The sequence below is a fragment of the Hylobates moloch genome, unplaced genomic scaffold (assembly GCF_009828535.3).
Source record: "Hylobates moloch isolate HMO894 unplaced genomic scaffold, HMol_V3 SCAFFOLD_22, whole genome shotgun sequence".
NCBI classification, from domain to species: Eukaryota; Metazoa; Chordata; class Mammalia; order Primates; family Hylobatidae; genus Hylobates; species Hylobates moloch.
In genome coordinates this window covers 17,028,432-17,053,457 of record NW_026652297.1, presented here as the reverse complement: position 1 = coordinate 17,053,457, position 25,026 = coordinate 17,028,432, and the positions used below count along the sequence as shown (strand labels likewise).

The window sequence follows — 25,026 nt, the reverse complement described above, 5'->3', positions numbered from 1 at the left end:
GTTTCAGGCAGTGTAAGGGTGAGGATTCTTTCATGATTCTTCCAATAGGACATCAGCCACGTCCATCCTGGCAACAACACACTAAACTGTCCATTATGTCCCACTGGAATCAATTGAGGTTATGTTTCTGCACAACAGAGAATAGTTCCCTTCGTTACATTAGCCTGGGCCAAGGGGTAAAGCATATCTATCCCTTTACTGCCTGTAAGTGTCCCTTAGTTCCAGTGGAGATTAAGAAAACTGACATTTATTGAGCACATACTATATGCCAGAATTTGTTCTGAGGGTTTTGCACATCTTAAATCATTTAACCTCACAACAACCCTATGAGGCCATTCCTTGTATGATTCCTTTTTATAGATGAGGAAACTGATGCACAGCACCAGTTAAATAACTTTTCCAAGGTTCACAGGTTGAAGTGACAGAGACAAAACCTTTAACTTGGATAGTTGGATTCCAGAGTCTGTATGCTCGGGTCCACTCTCGACAGACTAAAGCTCAAGCTAGTGTGACCTTGAGGTTTTCCAGGAGGAAAAGCATGAGGCTGAGGAGAACACTTATGTTAGATTGGATTCCTGAGATGCAAAGCCCAAGCCTAGGATTCTCTTGTGGGCCACGTACTATGGAAGTGCTCCTGCAGAAACCCACAAGAGACAGGGAGGCAGGACACGGAGGGAGGAGCAAGCAAGGGAGCCACCTCAGGGCTACCCCACCCCCAAGCCAGGGAGCTGGGCTTTCATGCCCCCAGCTGTCAGGCAGAGCTACAAAGCCAGGCTCTGGGGCCCTAGGGCACTGCTCCACAAATGAGCCATAGGACCTGGCTGTGGGGAGTGAATGCACACAGAACGTGGGGACACAAAAAAATGGTTCCAAAAAAAAAAAGAGGATCGGTCAGAGCAGTGACAGTACCTGCCGCAGCAGCCACGCCTGGGATAGGAAAGGAGCACCTGTGATCTGCTCTAAGCCTCAACAGGTCCCACTCGAATTTCTGAGGAACTCAGATTCCTCTGATGTTGGCAAGTGCCCAGGAAACACCTTGTCAGAGGAAAGTCGGGATAACTGTCTGTGCAGGGCCACCTTCGGGTAAACACGCAGGGCCTGTTGGAGAGCCACCTGGGTGACTGGGACTGCATCCACATGACCTCTGCAGTCACCCCGCCCACTGTTTCCTGAGGCCACACTTGCACACCGCCTGCCCTCGCTCTGACCTGCCTTCTCCATCAAACCTGTCCCAGCCAGTCTCTCCCTGTGTCTGTCAGGGACCCAAGATGTATCAGCCACTGTGCTAGTTTTCTTTTCCAAGTTGATTTTATTTATGCGATCTCATTTTGTTCTTAATTATGAAATATTTTTAACACATAAAAAGGCACCTAATACTCAGCATTGTCAACTCACTGTTATTTGTTTAAAAACCTTTTTTTAAAACCTGAAATCAAAGATTTTAGATATAATTGAAACTCCCCTTGTACTCTGTCCTGATTGAATTCCACCCCCACCCCCCAGAGGTCACTGCTGCCCTAAATTTGGTGCTTACCACTCCCATGAAAGTTTTACTACATATGTATAAAACCTTTCCTAGGACTATTTTGCATTATTTTAAACTTTATGTTAAATTGTGTTATACTGTGTATTAGTCAGGGTTCTCCAGGGAAATATAATCATAGAATGTGTACAGAGAGAGAGATTTATTTTAGGGAATTGGCTCACACAGTTATGGAGGCTAGAAGTCCAAGATCAAAGTGTCAGCAGGTTGGGAGGCCCAGGGAAGAGCTGACGCTGCAGTTCAAGGCTGAAGGCTGTCTGCTGGTGGAATCCTATTTTCTCAGGGGACCTCAGTCTTTACTCTGTTAAATCCCACAACTGATTGGATGAGAACACCCACATTACGGAGTGCAGGCAACCTGCTTTACTCAAAGTCCACCAATGCCAATGTTAGTCTCATCCAAAAACACCTTCACAGAAACATCTAGATTGTTTGACCATCACATACTATTTCCATCTGCAACTTGCTTTCTTCACTTATTGTGTTTTTGAGATTTATCTATGTTGATAAATCTATCATTTCATTGTATATGAGGGGACTTCAAAATGTTCCTGGGAAAAAAAATGGAATTAAGAGATAAAAATATAAAATGTAAACTTTCTTTTTTTTTATTTTATTATTATTATACTTTAAGTTTTAGGGTACATGTGCACAACGTGCAGGTTTGCTACGTGTGTATCCATGTGCCATGTTGGTGTGCTGCACCCATTAACTCGTCATTTAGCATTAGGTATATCTCCTAATGCTATCCCTCCCCCCTCCCCCCACCCCACGATAGTCCCCCATGTGTGATGTTCCCCTTCCTGTGTCCATGTGTTCTCATTGTTCAATTCCCACCTATGAGTGAGAACATGCGGTGTTTGGTTTTTTGTCCTTGCGATAGTTTGCTGAGAATGATGATTTCCAGTTTCATCCATGTCCCTACAAAGGACATGAACTCATCATTTTTTATGGCTGCATAGTATTCCATGGTGTATATGTGCCACATTTTCTTAATCCAGTCTATCGTTGTTGGACATTTAGGTTGGTTCCAAGTCTTTGCTATTGTGAATAGTGCCGCTATAAACATATGTGTGCATGTGTCTTTATAGCAGCATGATTTATAATCCTTTGGGTATATACCCAGTAATGGGATGGCTGGGTCAAATGGTATTTCTATTTCTAGATCCCTGAGGAATCGCCACACTGACTTCCACAATGGTTGAACTAGTTTACAGCCCCACCAACAGTGTAAAAGTGTTCCTATTTCTCCACATCCTCTCCAGCACCTGTTGTTTCCTGACTTTTTAATGATGGCCATTCTAACTGGTGTGAGATGGTATCTCATTGTGGTTTTGATTTACATTTCTCTGATTTTCTTCTGCAATGCCACTTGACCCCAGTACAAACTCGACAGCAGTTCCAAATAGCCAGAAAACGGCACTTTCAATTTTTCCATCCTACAAGATCTAAATAATTCTTGTCGTAAAATGGGCAAATGGTCTGAGGTGCCTGACGTCCAGGCATTCTTTTACGCATCGGTCCCTCTCTAGTCTCTGTTCCCAGTGCAACTCATGTCAAATCTTCCTTCTTTCCCTCCCGCCTGTCCCCTCAGTCCCAACCCCAAGCGTCGCTGAGTCTTTCTAATCTTCCTTTTCTACAGACCCTTTTAACCTCTCCCCTCCTCGCCAGGCCGAGCTAGGTCCCAATTCTTCCTCAGCCTCCGCTCCTCCACCCTATAATCCTTTCATCACCTCCCCTCCTCACACCTGGTCCAGCTTACAGCTTTGTTCCATGAGTAGCCCTCCCCCACCTGCCCAGCAATTTACTCTTAAAAAGGTGGCTGGAGCTAAAGGCATAGTCAAGGTTAATGCTCCTTTTTCTTTATCCCAAATCAGATAGCGTTTAGGCTCTTTTTCATCAAATATAAAAAACCCAGCCCAGGTCATGGCTCGTTCGGCAGCAACGCTGAGACGCTTTACAGCCCTACACCCTAAAAGGTCAAAAGGCCATCTTATTCTTAATATACATTTTATTACCCAATCTGCTCCTGGCATTAAATAAAACTCCAAAAATTAAATTCCGGCCCTCAAACCCCACAACAGGATTTAATTAACCTCACCTTCAAGGTGTACAATAAGAGAAAAAAGTTGCAATTCCTTGCCTCCACTGTGAGACAAACCCCAGCCACATCTCCAGCACACAAGAACTTCCAAACGCCTGAACCGCAGCAGCCACGCGTTCCTCCAGAACCGCCTCCCCCAGGAGCTTGCTACACATGCCGGAAATCTGGCCACTGGGCCAAGGAATGCCCGCAGCCCAGGATTCCTTCTAAGCTGTGTCCCATCTGTGCGGGACCCAACTGGAAATCAGACTGTTCAACTCACCTGGCAGCCACTCCCAGCGCCCCTGGAACTCTGGCCCAAGGCTCTCTGACTCCTTCTCGGCTTAGCGGCTGAAGACTGATGCTGCCCGATCGCCTCAGAAGCCCTGCAGAACATCACAGATGCCGAGCTTTAGGTAACTCTCACAGTGGAGGGTAAGTCCTTCCCCTTCCTAATCAATATGGAGGCTACCCACTCCACATTACCTTCTTTTCAAGGATCTGTTTTCCTTGCCTCCGTAACTGTTGCGGGTATTGACAGCCAGGCTTCTAAACCTCTTAAAACTCCCCAACTCTGGTGCCAACTTAGACAATACTCTTTTAAGCACTCCTTTTCAGTTATCCCCACCTGCCCAGTTCCCTTATTAGGCCGAGATATTTTAACCAAATTATCTGCTTCCCTGACTATTCCTGGACTACAGCTGCATTTCATTGCCGCCCTTCTCCCCAACCCAAAGCCTCCTTCGCGTCTTCCTCTCGTATCCCCCCACCTTAACCCACAAGTATGGGACATCTCTACTCCTTCCCTGGCAACCGATCACATGCCCATTACCATCCCATTAAAATCTAATCACCCTTACCCCGCTCAACACCAATATCCCATCCCACAGCACGCTTTAAAGGGATTAAAGCCTGTTATCACTCGCCTGCTACAGCATGGGCTTCTAAAACCTATAAACTCTCTTTACAATTCCCCCATTTTACCTGTCCAAAAACCGGACAAGTTTTACAGATTAGTTCAGGATCTGCACCTTATCAACCAAATTGTTTTGCCTATCCACCCTGTGGTGCCCAACTGGTACACTCTTTCGTCCTCAATACCTTCCTCCACAACTCACTATTCCGTTCTTGATCTTAAAGATGCTTTTTTCACTATTCCCCTGAACCCCTCATCCCAGCCTCTCTTTGCTTTCACCTGGACTAACCCTGACACCCATCAGTCCCAGCAGCTTACCTGGGCTGTGCTGCCACAAGGTTTCAGGGACAGCCCTCATTACTTCAGCCAAGCTCTTTCTCATGATTTACTTTCTTTCCACCCCTCTGCTTCTCAACTTATTCAATATATTGATGATCTTCTTCTTTTTTGCCCCTCCTTTGAATCTTCTCAACAAGACACACTTCTCCTTCAGCATTTATTCTCCAAAGGATATCGGGTATCCCCCTCCAAAGCTCAAATTTCTTCTCCATCGGTTACCTACCTCGGCATAATTCTTCATAAAAACACACGTGCTCTCCCTGCCGATCGTGTCCGACTAATCTCTCAAACCCCAGCACCTTCTACAAAACAACAACTCCTTTCCTTCCTAAGCATGGTTAGTGCGGTCAGAATTCTTACACAAGAGCCAGGACCGCACCCTGTAGCCTTTCTGTCCAAACAACTTGACCTTACTGTTTTAGCCTAGCCCTCATGTCTGCGTGCAGCGGCTGCCACTGCTTTAATACTTTTAGAGGCCCTAAAAATCACAAACTATGCTCAACTCACTCTCTACATTTCTCATAACTTCCAAAATCTATTTTCTTCCTCATACCTGACGCATATGCTTTCTGCTCCCGGCTGCTTCAGCTGTACTCACTCTTTGTTAAGTCCCACAATTACCATTGTTCCTGGCCCGGACTTCAATCCGGCCTCCCACATTATTCCTGATACCACACCTGACCCCCATGACTGTATCTCTCTGATCCACCTGACATTCACCCCATTTCCCCATATTTCCTTCTTCCCTGTTCCTCACCCTGATCACACTTAGTTTACTGATGGCAGTTCCACCAGGCCTAATCGCCACACACCAGCAAAGGGAGGCTATGCTATACTACAAGCCACTAGCCTGCCTCTTAGAACCTCCCATTTCCTTTCCATCATGGAAATCTATCCTCAAGGAAATAACTTCTCAGTGTTCCATCTGCTATTCTACTACTCCTCAGGGATTATTCAGGCCCCCTCCCTACCCTACACATCAAGCTCGAGGATTTGCCCCCACCCAGGACTGGCAAATTAGCTTTACTCAACATGCCCCGAGTCAGATAACTAAAATACCTCTTAGTCTAGGCAGACACTTTCACTGGATAGGTACAGGCCTTTCCTACAGGGTCTGAGAAGGCCACCGCAGTCATTTCTTCCCTTCTGTCAGACATAATTCCTCAGTTTAGCCTTCCCACCTCTATACAGTCTGATAACAGACCAGCCTTTATTAGTCAAATCAGCCAAACATTTTTTCAGGCTCTTAGTATTCAGTGACAGACTAACGGTCTGTTAAAAACACATCTCACCAAGCTCAGCCACCAACTTAAACAGGACTGGACAATACTTTTACTTCTCAGAATTCAGGCCTGTCCTTGGAATGCTACAAGGTACAGCCCATTTAAGCTCCTTTTTATTAGGCCCCAGTCTCATTCCAGACACCAGACCAACTTAGACTGTGCCCCAAAAAACTTGTCATCCCTACTATTTTCTGTCTAGTCATACTCCTATTCTCCGTTCTCAACTACTCACACATGCCCTACTCTTGTTTACACTGCCGGTTTACACTGTTTCTCCAAGCCATCACAGCTGATATCTCTTGGTGCTATCCCCAAACCGCCACTCTAAACTCTTGAAGTAAATAAATAATCTTTGCTGGCAGGACTATGCTGAATCTCCTTAGGCACTCTCGAATCAGATGTCCTGGGTCCTCCCAATTCTTAGACCTTTTATACCTGTTTTTCTCCTTCTCTTATTCCATTTAGTTTTTCAATTCATACAAAACCGTATCCAGCCCATCACCAATAATTCTACATGACAAATGTTTCTTCTAACATCCCCACAATATCACCCCTTACCACAAAATCTTCCTTCACCTTAATCTCTCCCACTCTAGGTTCCCACACCGCCCCTAATCCTGCTTGAAGCAGCCCTGAGAAACATCTCACATTCTCTCTCTCCATACCACCCCCCCAAAATTTTCGCAGCCCCAACACTTCAACACTATTTTGTTTTATTTTTCTTATTAATATAAGAAGGCAGGAATGTCAGGCCTCTGATCCCAAGCCAAGCCATCGCATCCCTGCGACTTGCACGAATACACCCAGGTGTCCTGAAGTAACTGAAGAATCACAAAAGAAGTGAAAATGCCCTGCCCCGCCTTAACTGATGACATTCCACCACAAAAGAAGTGTAAATGGCCGGTCCTTGCCTTAAGTGATGACGTTACCTTGTGAAAGTCCTTTTCCTGGCTCATCCTGGCTCAAAAAGCTCCCTTACTGAGCACCTTGCGACCCCCACTCCTGCCTGCCAGAGAACAAACCCCTTTTGACTGCAATTTTCCCTTACCTACCCAAATCTTATAAAACGGCCCCACCCCTATCTCCCTTCGCTGACTCTTTTCGGACTCAGCCTGCCTGCACCCAGGTGAAATAAACAGTTCCATCAAGTTCAACACACTTTTGTAAGCAATGATACCAGCCATTTAGTTCATCCCTAAAGAACTGAGAGCCTTGGGAATTTAGCAATGTTAGTGCAGTCTTTTCACATTATTAACTGAAGAAAAATGAGTGCCCTTTAAAGATTTTTTAAGATTAGGAAACAAAAAGCAGCCAGAAGGAGCCAAATCAGGACTGTAAGGTGGATGCCTAATGATTTTCCACTGAAACTCTTGCAAAATTGCCATTATTCAATAAGAGGAATGGGCAGGAGCATTTGTCATGATGGAGAAGGCCTCTTTAGTGAAGCTTTCTCAGGTGTTTTTCTGCTAATGTTTTAGCTAACTCTCAAAACACTCTTATAATAAGCAGATGTTGCCATTTTTTGCCCTCCAGAAAGTCAACAAGCAAAATGCCCTGAGCATCACAAACTGTTGCCATGACCTTTGCTCTTGACCTGTCTCCCTTTGCTATGACTGGACCCCTTCCACCATTTGCTAGCCATTTCTTTGATTGTGCTTTGTCTTCAGGATTGTACTTGTAAAGCTATGTTTCATCTTGTTACAATTCCTTGAAGAAATGCTTCAGAATCTTGGTCTCGCATGTTTAAAATTTCCATTGGAAACTCTGCTCTTGTCTGCAGCTGAGCTGGGCAAAACAGTGTTGGCACCCATTGAGTGGAAAGTTTGCTTAACTTTAATTTTTCAGTCAGAATTGTGTAAGCTGAACCAATGGATGTGTCTATGGTGTCAGCTATTCTTTCTGCAATCAATAATTGGTCCTCTTCAATTAGGGCATGTACAAGATGAATTTTTCCCTTGCAAATTGTCTGCTGCTGTGGCCTTCATCTTCAACATCATTTTATTCTTTCTTAAACGAATTATCCATTTGTAAACTGATGATTTCTTTAGGGTGTTGTCCCCATAAACTTTTCATAAAGCTCCCATGATTTCATTATTTTTCTACCCAAGCTTCACCACAAATTTGATGTTTTCTCTTGCTTTAATTTTTTCAGAATTCATGTTGCTATGATAGGGGCTTTTTTCAAACTGATGTCTTATACTTCTTAGTGCCTCTTATATCTGATTCTGAACTATTCTGTTCAGATATAAGAACTTAGTATGAGTTTATTTTGGTGCAAAAGAAATGGAAATGTAGGCTGGGCATGGTGGCTCATGTCTGTAATCTCAGCACTTTTGGAGGCTGAGCCAGGTGGATCACTTGAAGCCATTGCTACTAAAAATACAAAAAATTAGCTGGGCACAGTGTCGTGTGCCTGTAGTCCCAGCTACTGGGTAGACTGAGGCACAAGAATACCTTGAACCCAGGAGGTGGAGCTTGCAGTGAGCCGAGATCTCTTCGCTGCACTCCAGCCAGGGTGACAGAGAGAGACTCTGTCTCAAAAACAAAAACAAACAACAACAAAAAAAACTATGTATTATTTTTTCATAATACACATTTTTTCCATGAATTTATTGACGGTTCCTTGTCTGTATAATAGGTTTTGACTTTTTCTGTTGATAGGCATAAGTTGCTTCCAATTTTTCTATCACAAACAAGAGAGAGCTTATTAAGCTCTCTCTAGCGAGGAACTGCCATGGCATAATACATAGCAAGTGCTTAAAAAGCATTTGGGTTTGACTTGTTTGGCTTACTATGCACCTGGTACTGTCAAGACAAAGCAGCCCAATTTTATTTTTTATTATTATACTTTAAGTTCTAGGGTACCTGTGCACAACGTGCAGGTTTGTTACATATATATACATGTGCCATGTTGGTGTGCTGCACCCATTAACTTGTCATTTACATTAGATATATCTCCTAATGCTATCCCTCCCCCCTTCCCCCCATCCCATGACAGGCCCCGGTGTGTGATGTTCCCCATCCTGTGTCCAAGTGTCCTCATTGTTCAGTTCCCACCTATGAGTGAGAACATGTGGTATTTGGTTTTCTGTCCTTGCAATAGTTTGCTGAGAATGATGGTTTCCAGCTTCATCCATGTCCCTACAAAGGACGTGAACTCATCCTTTTTTATGGCTGTATAGTATTCCATAGTGTATATGTGCCACATTTTCTTAATCCAGTCTATCATTGGTGGACATTTGGGTTGGTTCCAAGTCTTTGCTATTGTAAATAGTGCTGCAATAAACATACGTGTGCATGTGTCTTTATAGCAGCATGATTTATAATCCTTTGGGTATATACCCAGTAATGGGATGGCTGGGTCAAATGGTATTTCTAGTTCTAGATCCTTGAGGAATTGCCACACTGTCTTCCATAATGGTTGAACTAGGCAAAGCAGCTCAATTTTATAAGAAAAGGAACTGAGGACTGGGCACAGTGGTTCACACCTGTAATCCCAGCACTTTGGGAGGCCAAGGCAGCAGATCACCTGAGGTTGGAAGTTCAAGACCAGCCTGACCAACATGGAGAAACCCCGTCTCTACTAAAAATACAACATTAGCCGGGCGTGGTGGCACATACCTGTAATCACTGCTACTCAGGAGGCTGAGGCAGGAGAATTGCTCTAACCCAGGAGGTGGAGGTTGCGGCAAGCCGAGATCACACCATTGCACTCCAGCCTGGGCAACAAGAGCGAAACTCAGTCTCAAAAAACAAAACAAACAAACAAACAAAAACCACAAAAAATGAAAACAAATGAAAGGAGGGAAGGAAGGAAGGAAGGAAGGAAGGAAGGAAGGAAGGAAGGAAGGAAGGAAGGAAGGAAGGAAAAGAAAGAAAAAAGAAAGAAAGAAAGAAAAGAAAGAGAGAAAGAAAGAAAGAAAGAAAGAAAGAAAGAAAGAAAGAAAGAGGAACTGAGCTATTTAACATTAGAACCATGATTCAAACATGTGGGTAGCGCAAGATGGCTGAGCATGGGTTTTACAGGCCTGCCCTGGAGAGGGAGCACTGTGAAAAATATAATCAAGTAGCTGGCATTATTCTGCAGGCCTGAGAATGCTCAGTGGGGAAGTAAAACAACGATTTGGCTACCCGCCCATAGCTTCTGACAGCCAGGGGCACCTACATCGTAATTCTTAGCAGAAAGGACCTGTATTTCACAGAAGTGTCAGTGGAGTGGCGGAGTAATTAAACTGATTTTTTGTCTTCCGTTTTGACCTTAGAAAATAAAACATCTGAGATTATAAGAGAGAAAGCGTGAGTATGAGGAGGAAACTGTCTATAGTTGATACAAGAAATAGAGCTCTATTATTTAAAGTGATCAAAACAGCCAGTAAAGGGAAAGGGAGGTGGAGGGTAAGTTAAATATTCATTTGTCAGCTAGAAGTCAGTAAACGATGTCTGTGGCTGATAACTTGAGCAATCAAGAAATATGTGGGCAGGCTCTGGACAAAAGAAACAGTGAGGCCAGGCACAGTGGCTCATGCCTTTAATCCCAGCACTTTGGGAGGCCGAGGCAGGTGGATCACCTGAGGTTGGGAGTTCGAGACCAGCCTGGCCAACATGGTGAAACTCCATCTCTACTAAAAATACAAAATTACAAAAATCAGCCAGGTGTGGTGGCGCATGCCTTTAATCCCAGCTACTCAGGAGGCTGAGGCAGGAGAATCTCTGGAACCTGGGAGGCAGAGGTTGCAGTGAGCCGAGATCACACCACTGCACTCCAGCCTGGGTGGCGGAGTGGGACTCCATCTCAGAAACAAAATAAAAAAAGAAAAAAGAACAGGTGAAAGTGCTGACAGCAGGGTGTGGGGAGAGGAAAGTGTGGGGCAGGGAAATGTTGGTCTCTAGAAGGTCTTTAGTGCTGTTTAACTTTTTAAATCAGGTGATAATTAAATTATCACGAATAATTTTAAAATTAAAATAGAAGAACTACAAAATAGAGCAAGGACTACTGAAATATTTACAGATATTCCAAGTGATATATGCATAATAGCCTCCCAGATGGGGTGGAAGCTGGTAGGTAGAGATTGTAAAATTTAGCCATGATACTTCAATTGCTGAAGTGGAGGGATGGGGGGGTCATTATTCTAGACTCTTTCTACCTTTATATATAGTTATACATAGTTGAAACTTCCCATAGTTAAAAGGATATTTTTTAAAACAAGCACAGTCTGTGAGGTCAGACAGGTGAGTTAAGTTCTAGCTGAGCCACTTAGCAATGTGGGCAAGTTACTTAAACTCTCTGAGCCTGAGTTTCCTCATCACATAATGGAAATAACTGCTGTTCACCCACTTTGTGTGACCACTCACATCGGATGTAGGGATGAAATGAGATTATGCCTGTGAAGGGCTGACTATGGCATAAGTGTAGTAAGTGCTTTAAAAAATATTTTGGTTTGGTCTGTTTTGTTGCTTCTATGTGGGGGTTTTATAAAGAAGGTTTGGCTCTAAACTGTGAATTCTGCTTCTCAGGCATCTTATATTTGTTCTGTACCTCTAATTATTTTCTGCCTTATGTGTTTGCTGTTGTTTAGTGTTGTATTTCTCTCCTCAGCTAGCTTGCTTAGTCTATTCTGTTAACAAACATTTATTGAGCACCTATGTACCAGGCACTGAACTGGATGCTAAGGAGGCAGAGATGAGAGACTGTCCCTGATCCAAGGACACACAAATCAGTGATGGAGAAAGGCAGGAAAAGATCAGAATAACATGCAGCATGACAACTGCAGAGATTGATATACCACAGTAGGTATGGGGAGTGCTGAGGATACCTAGCACAACCTGAGCCAGGTTTTGAAGGATGGCTAGGAGTTCACCAGACAAAGGAAAGTAGCAGGCAGTCTGCCGTGACATGCAGAGGTAGCAGCAGGAGTCAAGGTCTGGAAGCCAGAAAGGCCTGAGTCTGTTCAGAAAAATAACTCAGTTCATGGTTGGGGAGTGAGGGAAAAATAAAACTAGACTGAAGAGCAAGGTCCAAATTGTGCCCCAGGCTACAGACTTCATAGGACAAGGGGACATGGGAAGGTTCATTCCGGAGCACAACTTCAAATAAAACATGAGTTCAAAACATGAGTTCCAATCTGCATCTGAGTAAGTTCATTCCAGTAGAAAGGGGGAGGGTGAGAGGTTAGAAAGCAGAGAAAGAGAGAGAGAGAGAAAGAGAGAGAGAGAAAGCAATGTCACAGAGGGTGTATAAGTCCATTTTCATACTGCTATGAAGAAATACCCGAGACTGGGTAATTCATAAAGAAAAGAGGTTTAATGAACCCACAGTTCCCCATGGCTGGGGAGGCCTCACAATCATGGCAGAAGGCAAAGGAGGAGCAAAGGCACATCTTACATGGTGGCAGGCAAGAGACCATGTGCAGGGGAACTTCCCTTTATAAAGCCATCAGATCTCGTGAGACTTAATATCTTACTATCATGAGAATTGCATGGGAAAACCTACCCCATGATTCAATTACCTCCCACCAGGTCCCTCCCACAACACGTGGGGATTAAGGGAGCTACAATTCAAGATGAGATTTGGGTGGGGATACAGCCAACCATATCAGCAGGAGATGCTGGCTGTCTAAATACAGCCCCCTCAGAATCACTGTATCTGGATGTGCCTGGGGCTCAAAATTCGATTTTTGGGGGGCAGCTGGATAAAATTAAGCCCTAAAGGGCTGTCTCACAACAAACTCATCTGACATAGACACCCAGGACTGTGTTATAAATGGTAGGGGTTAAACCCTATATATGGTAGGGGTTAAACCTCTTTAGTGACCAGCACTGGTGCCTACTATCCAAAGCAAGCCCTTGTATTTCTGAGGTTGCTGGAGGTGGAAGTCTAGGTGGGCCCAGAACCAGAACTTGGAAGGACAGAGAGGCTTCCAGGGAAAGAGGAGCCTAAAAAACTTTGTCCTCAGCATGACAGACTTCTAGGGGCCAAGGTGATCCTGTTTGCCCAACAATGGCAAATAAACCCCAGCCAGCAGTTCTAGCTTCTCACTGCATGCTCATCTGACCCCTCTACAATGATGTTCCTTCCCAGTCAGAGCAGAGTCTGATGAAGTCAGGGTTTATTTGCAGTACAGGCTCAGAAGTGTATTGTGGCTTCCAGAGTGAAAGCCAACCTTAGCCCTCAGATGTCTCTCGTTCTCCTTGGACACCCAATGGCTGTGACTGTGCTTGTGGGTGAACTGTCTCAAGAGATGGCTGGACTTCTCCATTACTTGAAGACATTTCCCCTAAGTTCACTTTCAGATGCAATCTTTTTTTTTTTTTTTTTTGATGGAGTTTTGCTCTTGTTGCCCAGGCTAGAGTGCAATGGCGCCATCTCGGCTCACTGCAACCTCCGCCTCCCAGGTTCAAGCAATTCTCCTGCCTCAGCCTCCTGAGTAGCTGGAATTACAGGCACGCCCACGCCGGGCTAATTTTTGTATTTTTAGTAGAGACAGGGTTTTGCCATGTTGGCCAGGCTGGTCTTGAACTCCTGACCTCAGGTGATCCGTCTGCCTCGGCCTCCCAAAGTGCTGGGATTACACTTTGTAATCCCCATGAGCCACCGGTGTGAGCCCCTGCACTCGGCCTCAGATGCAATCTTAACTCACTGTGCTTGGGCTTCTTAGTTTTTGTCCCCAAGTAACAACTATCAGGTTAAACCAGAAAAGAGATGATTAGGACTTGAACCAAGCTGGATAATGGAGTGGGAATGGATTTGGGCACATCTACTTGGGGAATTGATGGTTTTTGACTTGTGAGATGAGGGAGAGATGTTTAAGGTGATTCTCAGGTTGGAGCTAGGTAAGAACCTGGCTGTTCCCTGAGGGTAGGCACTGGGTCTTCCCTGCTTGGGTTCTCCAAAAAGAGGCAGCACTACTGCTGGGCTCATTAATTCAATTAATACCTGCTGTACCAGACACTGTGCTAGGGATGGAACAACAAACAGGACAGAAAGGCAGTGCCTGACCTCCAGGAGGTTATATTCTAGCAGAAAATACAGATAAAATAATTTAAAAACCATAAAATTGATAATACAAGCTGTGGTGTTTTAAAGAAAACTAACAAAGCAGAAAGGGGCAGAGTAAAGGGAAGCACTGCTCGCAGTAAGGTGACCAGAATGAGGGAGCTATTCATGCAAAGAGGAGGGGAGAAGTGGGCCAGGCAGGGGAGTCGGCGAGTGCTAGGGCCTCGAGCAGGAGAGGGACTGGTATAGTCCAGAAAGACCAAGACCCACATGGCTGGAGCCTTGGGAGCAATGGAAGAGTAACAAGCATGCAGGGCCTTGAAGGCCACTTCAGAAGATTGGGTTTTACTCTAAGTTTAAGAGACACTTCTATAGAGTTTTGTTTTGTGTGTTGTTTTTGTTCTGAGACAGGCTTTCACTTTCACTCTGTCTCTCAGGCTGGAGTGCAGTGGTGCAATTATAGCTCACTGCAGCCGCGACCTCCTGGCCTCAAGAGATCCTCCCACATCAATCTCCCAAGTAGCTGGGACTGTGGGTGCACATCACGACGCCTGGATATTCTGTTTTTTTGTTTTGTTTTGTTTTTTGGAGAGATAGGGTTTTGCTATGTTGCCCAGGCTGGTCTCAAACTCCTAGGCTCAAGCAATCCACCCACCCTGTCCTCCCAAAGTGCTGGGATTATAGACATGAACCACCACACCTAGCCCCTCTGAAGAGTTTTAATTTAGTTTAATCAGAGTGACATGATATGATTACAAGAGTTTAAAAAGCCCACTCTGGAAGCAGGATGTAGAATGCATTGGAGGAGGGAGGTACAGATCAGGGAGTTGGAAGGATATTACAATGGGATATTATAATGGGATAGGAGAGCATGATGGTGACTTGCACTAGGGTGATGTCAAGAGAGGTAGAGAGAAGTAAATGGATTTGAGATACATTGTGGGGGTAGAATTGACTAGACTCAGTGATCAATGAGATGTGGGAGACGACAGAAAGTGAGAGCTCAAGATGACCCCTTGGTTTCTGGGTAGACATTGGGGTTGTTTACTGAGATGAAGAGGATCAAAGGGCAATGGGGAAAGGGAAAATTTGTGGGGAAATTATCTAGATTTTCTTTTTTTTTTTTTTTTTTTGATGGATTTTCGCTCTTGTTGCCCAGGCTGGAGTGCAGTGGCACAATCTCAGCTCACTGTTACCTCTGCCTCCTGGGTTCAAGTGATGATCCTGCCTCAGCCTCCCAAGTAGCTGGAATTACAGGTGCATGCCACCACGCCCGGCTAATTTTTTGTGTTTTTAGTAGAGGCGGGGGTTTCACCATGTTGGCCAGGCTGGTCTCAAACAACTGACCTCAGGTAATCCACCCACCTCAGCCTCCCAAAGTGCTGGGATTCCAGGCGTGAGCTACCGCGCCTGGCTGAAATTATCTAGATTTTCATTTGGGGACATGTTAAGTTTGAGATGTGTGAGAAGTAGCCAAGTGAAGACCTCAAAGAGAGGGTGAGTATGCAAGTCTGGAGCTGAGCAGAAAGTTCTGAGATAGACATTTAAATGTGAAAGTTATTAGCACATACAATGCCATTTAAATCTATGTGGATAGGTCAGACCATTTAGTGATTAAAAAAAAGAAGCACCAAGACCCAATCCTGAAAAACTTTAACATTTAGAGGTCAGATGAGGAAGGAACACCTGGTGAAGCAGAGAATAATGAGAAAGAATGGTCAATGAAGTAGGAGGAAGTCCAGAGAGAGTGGTGTCATGGAAGCCGAGACAGGAAAGTACATCTGTGACAAATGCAACCGGCAGGTCAAGATGAGCACAGAGAAGCATCTGCCGGGCTTGGTAATGCGGTGGCCTTTGCCTTGTTATTAACAGCAGTATCACTGGGGTGCTAGGGACTGAGAATTATTTCTCATTCCTTTATTGCTAGAAGCAAGTTATGCTGAACATCCATCCTAAACTTGAAAGTCAAATAAATGTGGGAAGAGTTTCCAAGGGAATCTTGCATCTTGCCACTGCACCAGCTGAGTTTAATTTCCCAGGAGCTCAGTCTTGCCCATCTCCTCCCCACACCTGCAGCTCTAGCTGCCAGGATGCCAATATCTTTACTCCAAACAAACCATTAATTGTACCCTTGGACCCAAATGATAACCTTTTTTAAAACGCTGCTTGTCTTTGCCTTTTCTTTAACACAATGATGGTCAAATCTCTCATCTACCACCACCAGCTCATTTATTTTAATAACTACATCCACAATGAAAACAGGAGTAGTATTATAGAAAGGGATAAAGTCCTCACTATCATAGTACAAATGACTAGGACTTTTCAAATGACTATGGACAGGAAAAACAAAGGAAAAAAATATATATATATATCAAGCCACTAGATGGAAGTCTTCATTCAACTGCCTGTGCACATTCAGAAAAGTAAAGCAGGATCAGTGCCAGACTGCACAAACCCATCAAATTCATTCGACATTCATTGAACAACTGCTTTGTACAAAGACAAATAACAATGATGATAATGGCTACCATTCATGCAATATTTACTCTGTGCCAGGCAATCTGCTGAGTCACACATACACTGAGTCTCATACACCTTGGCTCATTTAATTCTCCCAGGAGGAAGGGAGTATTATTATCTTCATTTTATGGGGGAGGAAACCAAATCTTAGAAGTACTTACTCTAAGCCACTGGCCCATGCTGGTGAATGGAGGAGCCAGGTTCCAGAATAAGAAAACACAGTCGTTGTCTACAAAATGTTTATACTAAATGTGGTAAGAGAGGGATAATGTGCCACAGGGGTGGGCTGTGAGTCAGATGCAGGAACCAGCCAATGAGGGAGGAAGAGAATCAGCAAAGGCCCCACCATGCTCTCTACAGCTCAGGGTGAAACGGGGGGGGGGATCACCCCAATTGTTTTCCCTCACTCTCCCCACAACCACTGCACCACCAAGAACTGACTATTCAATCCCCCAAATGCATCTTAAACTAGTCCACCTTTTTCCACCTACCCTATGATCACATCATTCGTCAAGGCCACCATCATTAATAAAATGGGCTCCCTGGACCACTGCAAGAGCCTCCCGACTGGTTCTTTGGCATCTTCTCCTGCTTCCTCCAGTCCTCTCTTCCCACAGTAGTCAGAGGGTCCACTTAGTGCACAGATCACCTCTGTACCCTGCTCAAGCCCTTTCAAAGGCTTCTCAGTAAATCTCAACTCCTTTCCATTGTGTCCAAGGCCTTCCCTCTATGATCTGGTCTTGTCTACCTTTTTAACCTCATCTCCTACAACAGCTGCTGGTTTCTCAACAAACAGGACAGAGCCTGGCAAAAACAGTAATTATGTGCTGAGGAAATTAAGGCAAGAATGAATGAGTGAATAAATAGAAAAGTTTCATGGGGAAGCCACGTTTGAAATGAGCATTATACTGGAGCAGGCTTTCTCAGACAGGGCTGGGAGTGGGGAGGTAGTGAAACAATTTGCTCTCAATGGAGGCAGCAGGTGCAAAGGCACAGAGGGATTCCAGGTGCAGCAGTGAGGCAGCCAGAGCAGGCCTGGGGGCAGGGCCATGTGAAACCGGGGTTCTCAAGGTTGAGTATGCATCGTAAGCCCCTGGAAAGCTTGCTGAGACACAAATTGTTGGGACCTACCTGCAGAGATTCTGATAGGTTCATCTGAAACAGGGGCTGAAATGTGCATTTCTCACAAGTTCCCAGGTGATGCTGCTGCCGCTGGTCCAGGACCCACACTTTGAGAACCACTAGTGCAAACTACAGTCGGTCCTTCATACCATGGGTTCCACATCCATGGATTCAACCAACTGTGGATCAAAATATTTTTTAAAAAATAGATGATTGCATTTACACTGAACATGTGGGCTTTTTTCTTGTCATTATTTTCTAAATAACACAATAAATAACAACTATGTACATAGCATTTCCATTGTATTGGGTATCATAAGTAATCTTGAGATGATTTAAAGTATATGGAAGGATGTGTGTGTAGGTTATATGCAAATACTACATCATTTTATATAAGAGACTTGAGCATCTGTGGGGGACTGGAACCAAGACCCCATAGATACCAAAGGACAACTGTACATACATATGGGTTTTCTATAAGCTTTAATTTTGGAGGGTAGGAATTGTTACCTTAAAAGAAGGATATAAATCACTGTTTTAAGCCAATATTAGTCCTTTGATACTTAAATGTGAATGAGTTGCAAGTTCTTTATCAACCAGAAGGAGAACTCCAGGCACCAGAGGTGAGAGACAGGAGTGATTAAGAACTAGGAAAGGGAGAGACCCTAGTCTGCCTGCTCCCCAGTGTGCCCCAGGCCAAGCTGGAACAGAAAAGATTAGCTTTGCTGGTGGGGAATTCAATGAAAACGGCAGGGTTTGGTGGCTTACACCTGTAACCCCAGGACTCTGGGAGGCCAAGATGGGTGGATCATTTGAGGTCAAGAGTTCGAGACCAGCCTGGCCAACACGGTGAAACCCCGCCTCTATTAAAAATACAAAAATTAGCTGGGCGCAGTGGCACATGCCTGTAATCCCAGCTACTCAGGAGGCTGAGGCACGAGAATATCTTGAATCTGGGAGGCAGAGGTTGCAGTGAGCAGATATTGCACCACTGCACTCCAGCCTGGGCAACAAAGCAAGACTCTGTCTCAAAGGAAGAAAAAAAAAAAGAAATTCAATGAAATGAAACAAAATAAGACAGCCACACTGGAGCAAGGGGAGAGCACAGTTATTTTCTTCTCCCATAGCTGGGACTTGGCTCCACCCCGCGGGCTCCCCCTATCAGAGCCTTCAGCTCACCATTTATATATATATATATATATATATATATATATATAAAGGAGTTTCTTGGGTTGAAGGGAGGACACCCCGCAATCCCTACCTGTGGGAGATCCTGAGAGGCTTGGGGATTCAAGTTTGAAAAACCACTCCTCAAGGCTCCATGAAACCCCTAAACTATATCCACAATGTTTATGTTCATGTGTATGTTTTGGGGGAGACGAAACTCTGGAACCACGCTGCCCAATACAGTAGCCACGGGTGGCCACCATGCTGGACAGTGCAGACACAGAGCATTTCCACCATCACAGGAAGCTCTCTCAGCACTCATCTAGAGCTTTCACCAGCCTTCCAAAGGCATCCATGACCAGAAATTTTAAGAGCTGCTAGGCAAAGCCAGTGAATCTTCATCTAAGGAGCCAGACTCTGCCCTGGAGAGATGAAAGCTTGTCACTGTGACAGAGGCTATGAACAAGTCGGCCTTTGAATCGTCTTTTTGTGCCAAAAATCCCGCTCTAAAAACTCTTAGAAGATATCCAGATTTTATGCCTTATTATTTATATCCCCCCACCCTGACCATTGTCCCAAAGAGAGGGACACCTTAATTCCACAAATATTTGCTGTAAGAAAGGTTCCCTGAGGTCCCCCAGAGCCTCTGTGCCTAACACAAGTCATGGTGGTAAGTGACCTTGACGCTCCAGTGACCTTGTCTCCTTTGGTGTGTGTGATCGCTCTAGGTGGGCGAGGCGGTCTTGGAAAATGCCCGGCTTATGCTGCAGACAGAAACTATCCAGGCCGGAGCAGATGACTTTAAAGAGAGGTAATGCCTTACGGCAGAGGCGACAGTCGCGCCACATCCCTAGACTCCTGGGCAGTGTGGATAACGCTGTCCTGGAGCCTGCATCATCCACCTTCTACCTCAGGCGAGGCTGGCAGGATAACAGAGCCATGCTTATCCAGCTCACACCCCTCCTTGTAGACATAAAGTAGGCCCCAAGGGCTCAAAGATTTTGCCCACTGTCAGTTGGTTTAGAGCAGAGTTCTCAAACTCTGGAATGCTCAGAATCACCCAGGGGCCATGTAGAAAACAGAGATTGCTGCACCCCACCCTGTTGAATTTCTGATTCAATGGGTCTGGAGACAGGCCCCAAATTTATATTCCTAACAAGTTCCCAGGGATGCTGATCCTGCTGGTCCTGGGACTCAAATACTTTGAGAACTACTAGCTTACAGTAATGATTCTCAATCCTGGCTGCATATCAGAATTACCTGGGCACTTAAAAATGTCAGTGCAGTGCACAAGCTATAGACTAATTAAATCAGAGTCCCCAGGGGTGGGGTCCAGGCCTCAGCAGTTTTAGAGCTCACCAGGTGACTTAATGTGCATCCAGCCTTGAGAACCGTGCTCAGCTACACCTCCCACTCAGTTCCTGAAGGCATCTGTGTTTGCAGCCACTCTCCTGGAGATGGACACTTTTAACATGGGTGCTTTGGAGATAGAAACCACATTTCTTATTTTGGGGTCCCTGCCCTGGTGCTTAGCACGTTGTCAGTAATGTTTGTTAAAGGATCCTTGGTTGAAAAGGAGGACAATCAGGATAGCGGTGAAGATGCCAGATCCCCTAACCTGGATCTGAACTCCTGAGTTTTCCCTGGAGCTCTGTGTTGCAACACTCCCATGAGGCTGGTAGCCCATGAAGCCAGGTTATCAGAAGTTGGCTGCAATTGCCTTCATTTTAATAAATCAGTGTGTGACAATTGCACTAACAGTGCCCTCAAATCTATTGAAACAGTGACTTTTACCATTCATTGTCTAACTATCACATAATTGGCCTGTTGGTAACATTTATAATCTGATTCTTTTTCTTTTGGGCTACTCAGTTATGCTGATTAAGTTCCTTTATCTGCAGATATGAAAATGAGCTGCCATTTCGAAAGGCGGCAGAAGAGGAAATTAACTCTCTGTATAAAGTCATTGATGAGGCTAATTTGACTAAAATGGACCTGGAGAGTCAAATAGAAAGTCTGAAAGAAGAACTTGACTCTCTATCAAGAAACTATGAAGAGGTAGGAGGGGGCTGGGGTTGCTGGGTTGGCCACAAGACCAGAAGTGCACATCTGTCTGCCTGTGTTTCAGAACAAGGCCACAGTAGCTCATCTCTGCCTCTCCACATTGCATGCCCAGGACTGCAGGGAACATACCTGTAAAATACTTTCAGATCCTTGTAGTGGGTCAGGTTACCCCAGCAGTCTCAAACTCAAATAGCTTCAGGAACCAGTGTGGTACAGAAACGGGAAGGCAGCCAGTCTTGGCACTAGCAAATGAGGGAACTTGTGTTAAATTAGAGGGAGCAACCCCTCCTCAATGCATTCTATGTCAGGTTTTTTTTCAACACTGTATTATACAAACAAAATAACTCTGAGGGTAGATCCAAGCTGTGGTTGACATCTACTGATTAACAAAATTGGGTCAGATTATTGAGTGACAAAACTGAAGAGGACCTCCAACAGTTATGGGATCTAGTTCCCTGTGAGACTTCAGCAATTCTAAACCACCTCACACATATTACTCTCTGATCCGAGATTTAGGCTGATTCAAGTTGAAAGAGTCAAAACCCATTTAACAATGCTCACATTGGGAAGTTCTTTCTTGAGACCAACTTAAGCTAACCAGCAACTGTAAGCCCATTTCTTCTTGTTCTTAGCTCAGTGATTTAAGACTACTCTCCAACAGTAACCCTTTAGAGATACCAAAGTTATTTTTTAAGTCTCTTTCAGCCTTGTCTGGCTTTATGCCTAAATTCCCTTTGCTGTTGTTGCTTACTTTGTTTTTGTTTTATTTATTTATTTATTTCGATTTCTGTTTTGGGCCTGGGCTTGTGGAGACCAACCTAAGAAACACATCCTTGGTGCTAGGCATGGTGGTTCAAGCCTGTAATCCCAACACTTTGAGAGGCCAAGGCAGGGGATCACTTGAGCCCAGGAGTTCAAGACCAGCCTGGGCAACACAGTGAAACCCTGTCTCCACTAAAAATACAAAAATTAGCCGGGCATGGTGGTGTGTGCCGTGCCTGTAGTCTCAGCTACTCAGGCAACTGAGGTGGGAGGATTGTTTGAGCCCAAGAGGTGGAGGCTGCAATGACCTGAGATCATGTCACTGCACTCCAGCCTGGGTGACAGAGTGAGACCCTGTCGAAAAAAAAGAAGGCAGGCAGGCAGGCAGGCAGGCAGGCAGGCAAGAAAGAAGGAAGGAAGGAAAGAAGGAAGGAAGGAAGGAAGGAAGGAAGGAAGGAAGGAAGGAAGGAAGGAAGGAAGGAAGGAAGGAAGGAGGAAGGAAGGAAGGAAGGAAGGAAGGAAGGAAGGAAGGAAGGAAGGGAGGAAGACAGAAAGAAAGAAAGAAAGAAAGAAAGAAAGAAAGAAAGAAAGAAAGAAAGAAAGAGAAAGAAAGAAAGAGAGAAAAGGAAGGAAGGAAGGAAAAGAAAGAAAAAGAAAGAAAGAGAAAGAAAAGAAAGAAAGAAAAAGAAAGAAAGAAAGGAAAAAGGGAGGGAGGGAGGAAGAAAGAAAGAGAAGGAAAGGAAGGAAAGAAGGAAGGAAGGAAGGAAGGAAGGAAGGAAGGAAGGAAGGAAGAAAGGAAGGAAGGAAGGGAGAAATGCATCCTTGGGAAAAGAGAAATTACACTTACCCTGGGAAGAAGGTCAAGGACTTTCCCAATCTCTGTGAAGCCTGTGTCTGGCAGTTGTGGAATGAGAAAAGAATTGCCCACAGAGCTGGTTTTCTGCTGGCTAGAATTCTATGCCATTTATTTCCCCCTGTAACTCACTTAAGATGTATATTGTTGTTTTCAGGATGTGAAGGTGCTGCACAAACAGTTGGCAGGGTGTGAGCTGGAACAAATGGATGTTCCCATTGGCACTGGTCTGGACGACATCCTTGAGACGATCAGAATTCAGTGGGAGAGAGATGTTGAAAAGCACCGGGTGGAGGCAGGAGCCCTGCTCCAAGCTAAGGTGAGAGGCAGGACCAGCATCCTCCACTCCGCCCTATGCAGGAGGAGGCCACGCTGAGCTGAAATCTAGTCAATGTGCAGACGAAGAAATAACAACAGTTTAGTAACAAGTTCAACCTCATTAGAACCAGAAGAAATGAAAATTAAAATAATAGCTTTTTGCTTACCTATCTAAAAGTAGAAAACGTTTAAAATGGTAATAATGCTGGCAAGCATGTGGAGAAGTAGGTTCTCTACTGTATTACTGAAAAGCACAAACTAGTGCACAGTCTTTGAATAAGAAATTTAGTAATATGTACCAAGAGTGTTAAAATGCCCCTAGCTACCAACTGAATAATCTGAATACAATCCTGAAAGAATAATTGAGGCCAGGCGTGGTGGCTCACACCTGTAATCCCAGCACTTTGGGAGGCCGAGGAGGGTGGATCATGAGGTCAGGAGATCGAGACCATCCTGGCTAACATGGTGAAACCCTGTCTCTACTAAAAATACAAAATATTAGCCAGGCGCAGTGGCGGGTGCCTGTAGTCCCCGCTACTCAGGAGGCCGAGGCAGGAGAATGGCATGAACCTGGGAGGCAGAGCTTGCAGTGAGCCAAGATTGGGCCATTGCACTCCAGCCTGGGTGACAGCGCGAGACTCCGTCTCAAAAAAAAAAAAAAAAAAAGAATAATTGAAAAAACAAATCATCTATGTCCAAATATACTCACTGAAGCATTATAAGAGTGAAAAAAAATACACATTTACTAGTAGAAGAAAATCTAAGCCACAACTACCTATGTGCAGTAACATATCAGGCAGTTATTAGAATTAATGTTTATGAAGCATTTATAAAACAGGAACGTGCTCATAATATAAGGTAAAATGAGGAGAAAATGAGAGTACAGGATGGTATATGCCAGAAGCCAAAAAATATTTTCTGTAAAGGACTAGCAGTAAATATTTCAGGCTTCTTGGGCCAGATGGCCTCTGTTGCAACTCCTCAGCGCTGCCACAGCAGTGTGAAAGCAGCTGTAGCCAGTAGGTAGCAAATGAGCATAGCTGTGTTCCAATAAAACTTTATTTACAAAAATAAGCAGTGAGATAGATTTGGCCTGTGGACTGCAGTTTGCCACTTCCTGTTATATACAGTAGGGCAAAGCATTCAAACAAAGAAACTAGGCATTGAGAAAAAATTTTAGAAAGAAAAGCCTAAATTGGGATTAGCAGTTGTTGCCTTTGAGTGATGGATCAGTCTGACACTTTGAGATGTTTTTTCTTTTTTGTTTTTGAGTATTTCTCAAGTTTTTGTTAAATAGTCCACATTATATTCATGGAAGAAAAACAACTTTTATTAAACCTCATAAATAATACAGGAATTAACCAGAAAATAGGATGCATAGGGTTTGTTCTTCCCTTCTCCATCTCCCATCCGTTTCTGACTTTGTACTCTTGAGACAGAGGATGAATAGTGAAGAGGAAGGAAAATGTGGAAAAGTCGAGAAAATAAGGTAGATGTCTCAGTTAAGGCGAAAGGCTGTTTCTGAGCTCTTGGTTACTATTTAGTGGTTCTTGATCCTGGCTACGCAGCAGGATTATTTCAGAGCATTTTTGAAAATCGCCATCCCAGACCAATTAAATCAGAAGAAGGAGAGGGACTTTGTGACTGCATTCTAATATGCAGTCAGATTTGAGAACCATAAGAATTATAAAAAGCTATGAAAAGAAAAATAGGAGAGCCTTTTCTGTCCTTTCTCCCATCATACTCCCTCTATCCCCCAAGTATCAACAGGAACCTTCCCAGGAGGGTCTTCATCAATTCTGGATCCCCCAAATGTTCTCCAACCTAGAAAACATCCTTTCACTCACCCATTTCTCCAACCCCTACCCCATTTCAATAGCTTCCTTTCTTTCTAACCACCAATCCTTGAGCCAGGTCACTACAAACACTTTTTTATGGCAAATAGCGCCAAGTTATTCAAAAAACGACTTCCCCTCACTCCACCCAACCTGATGAGAAGTGGAGCAACACAAAGGTAAAGTGAAGCCATAGATTTGAGTTTGGTCCGTTGCCTTTTTTAACAG

General features: G+C 44.4%; 1 protein-coding gene across 1 annotated transcript in view; it reads left to right on the top strand.

The window, feature by feature from the left end:
* The window catches only part of BFSP2 (beaded filament structural protein 2), a 71,520-nt gene that overhangs the window by 24,238 nt on the left and 22,256 nt on the right, over positions 1-25,026 (top strand). The window contains exons 2-4 of the mRNA XM_032143899.2: positions 19,695-19,777; positions 20,868-21,024; positions 22,803-22,964. Coding sequence (XP_031999790.1) covers positions 19,695-19,777; positions 20,868-21,024; positions 22,803-22,964 — 402 coding nt within the window. The remainder of the gene's footprint in view (positions 1-19,694; positions 19,778-20,867; positions 21,025-22,802; positions 22,965-25,026) is intronic.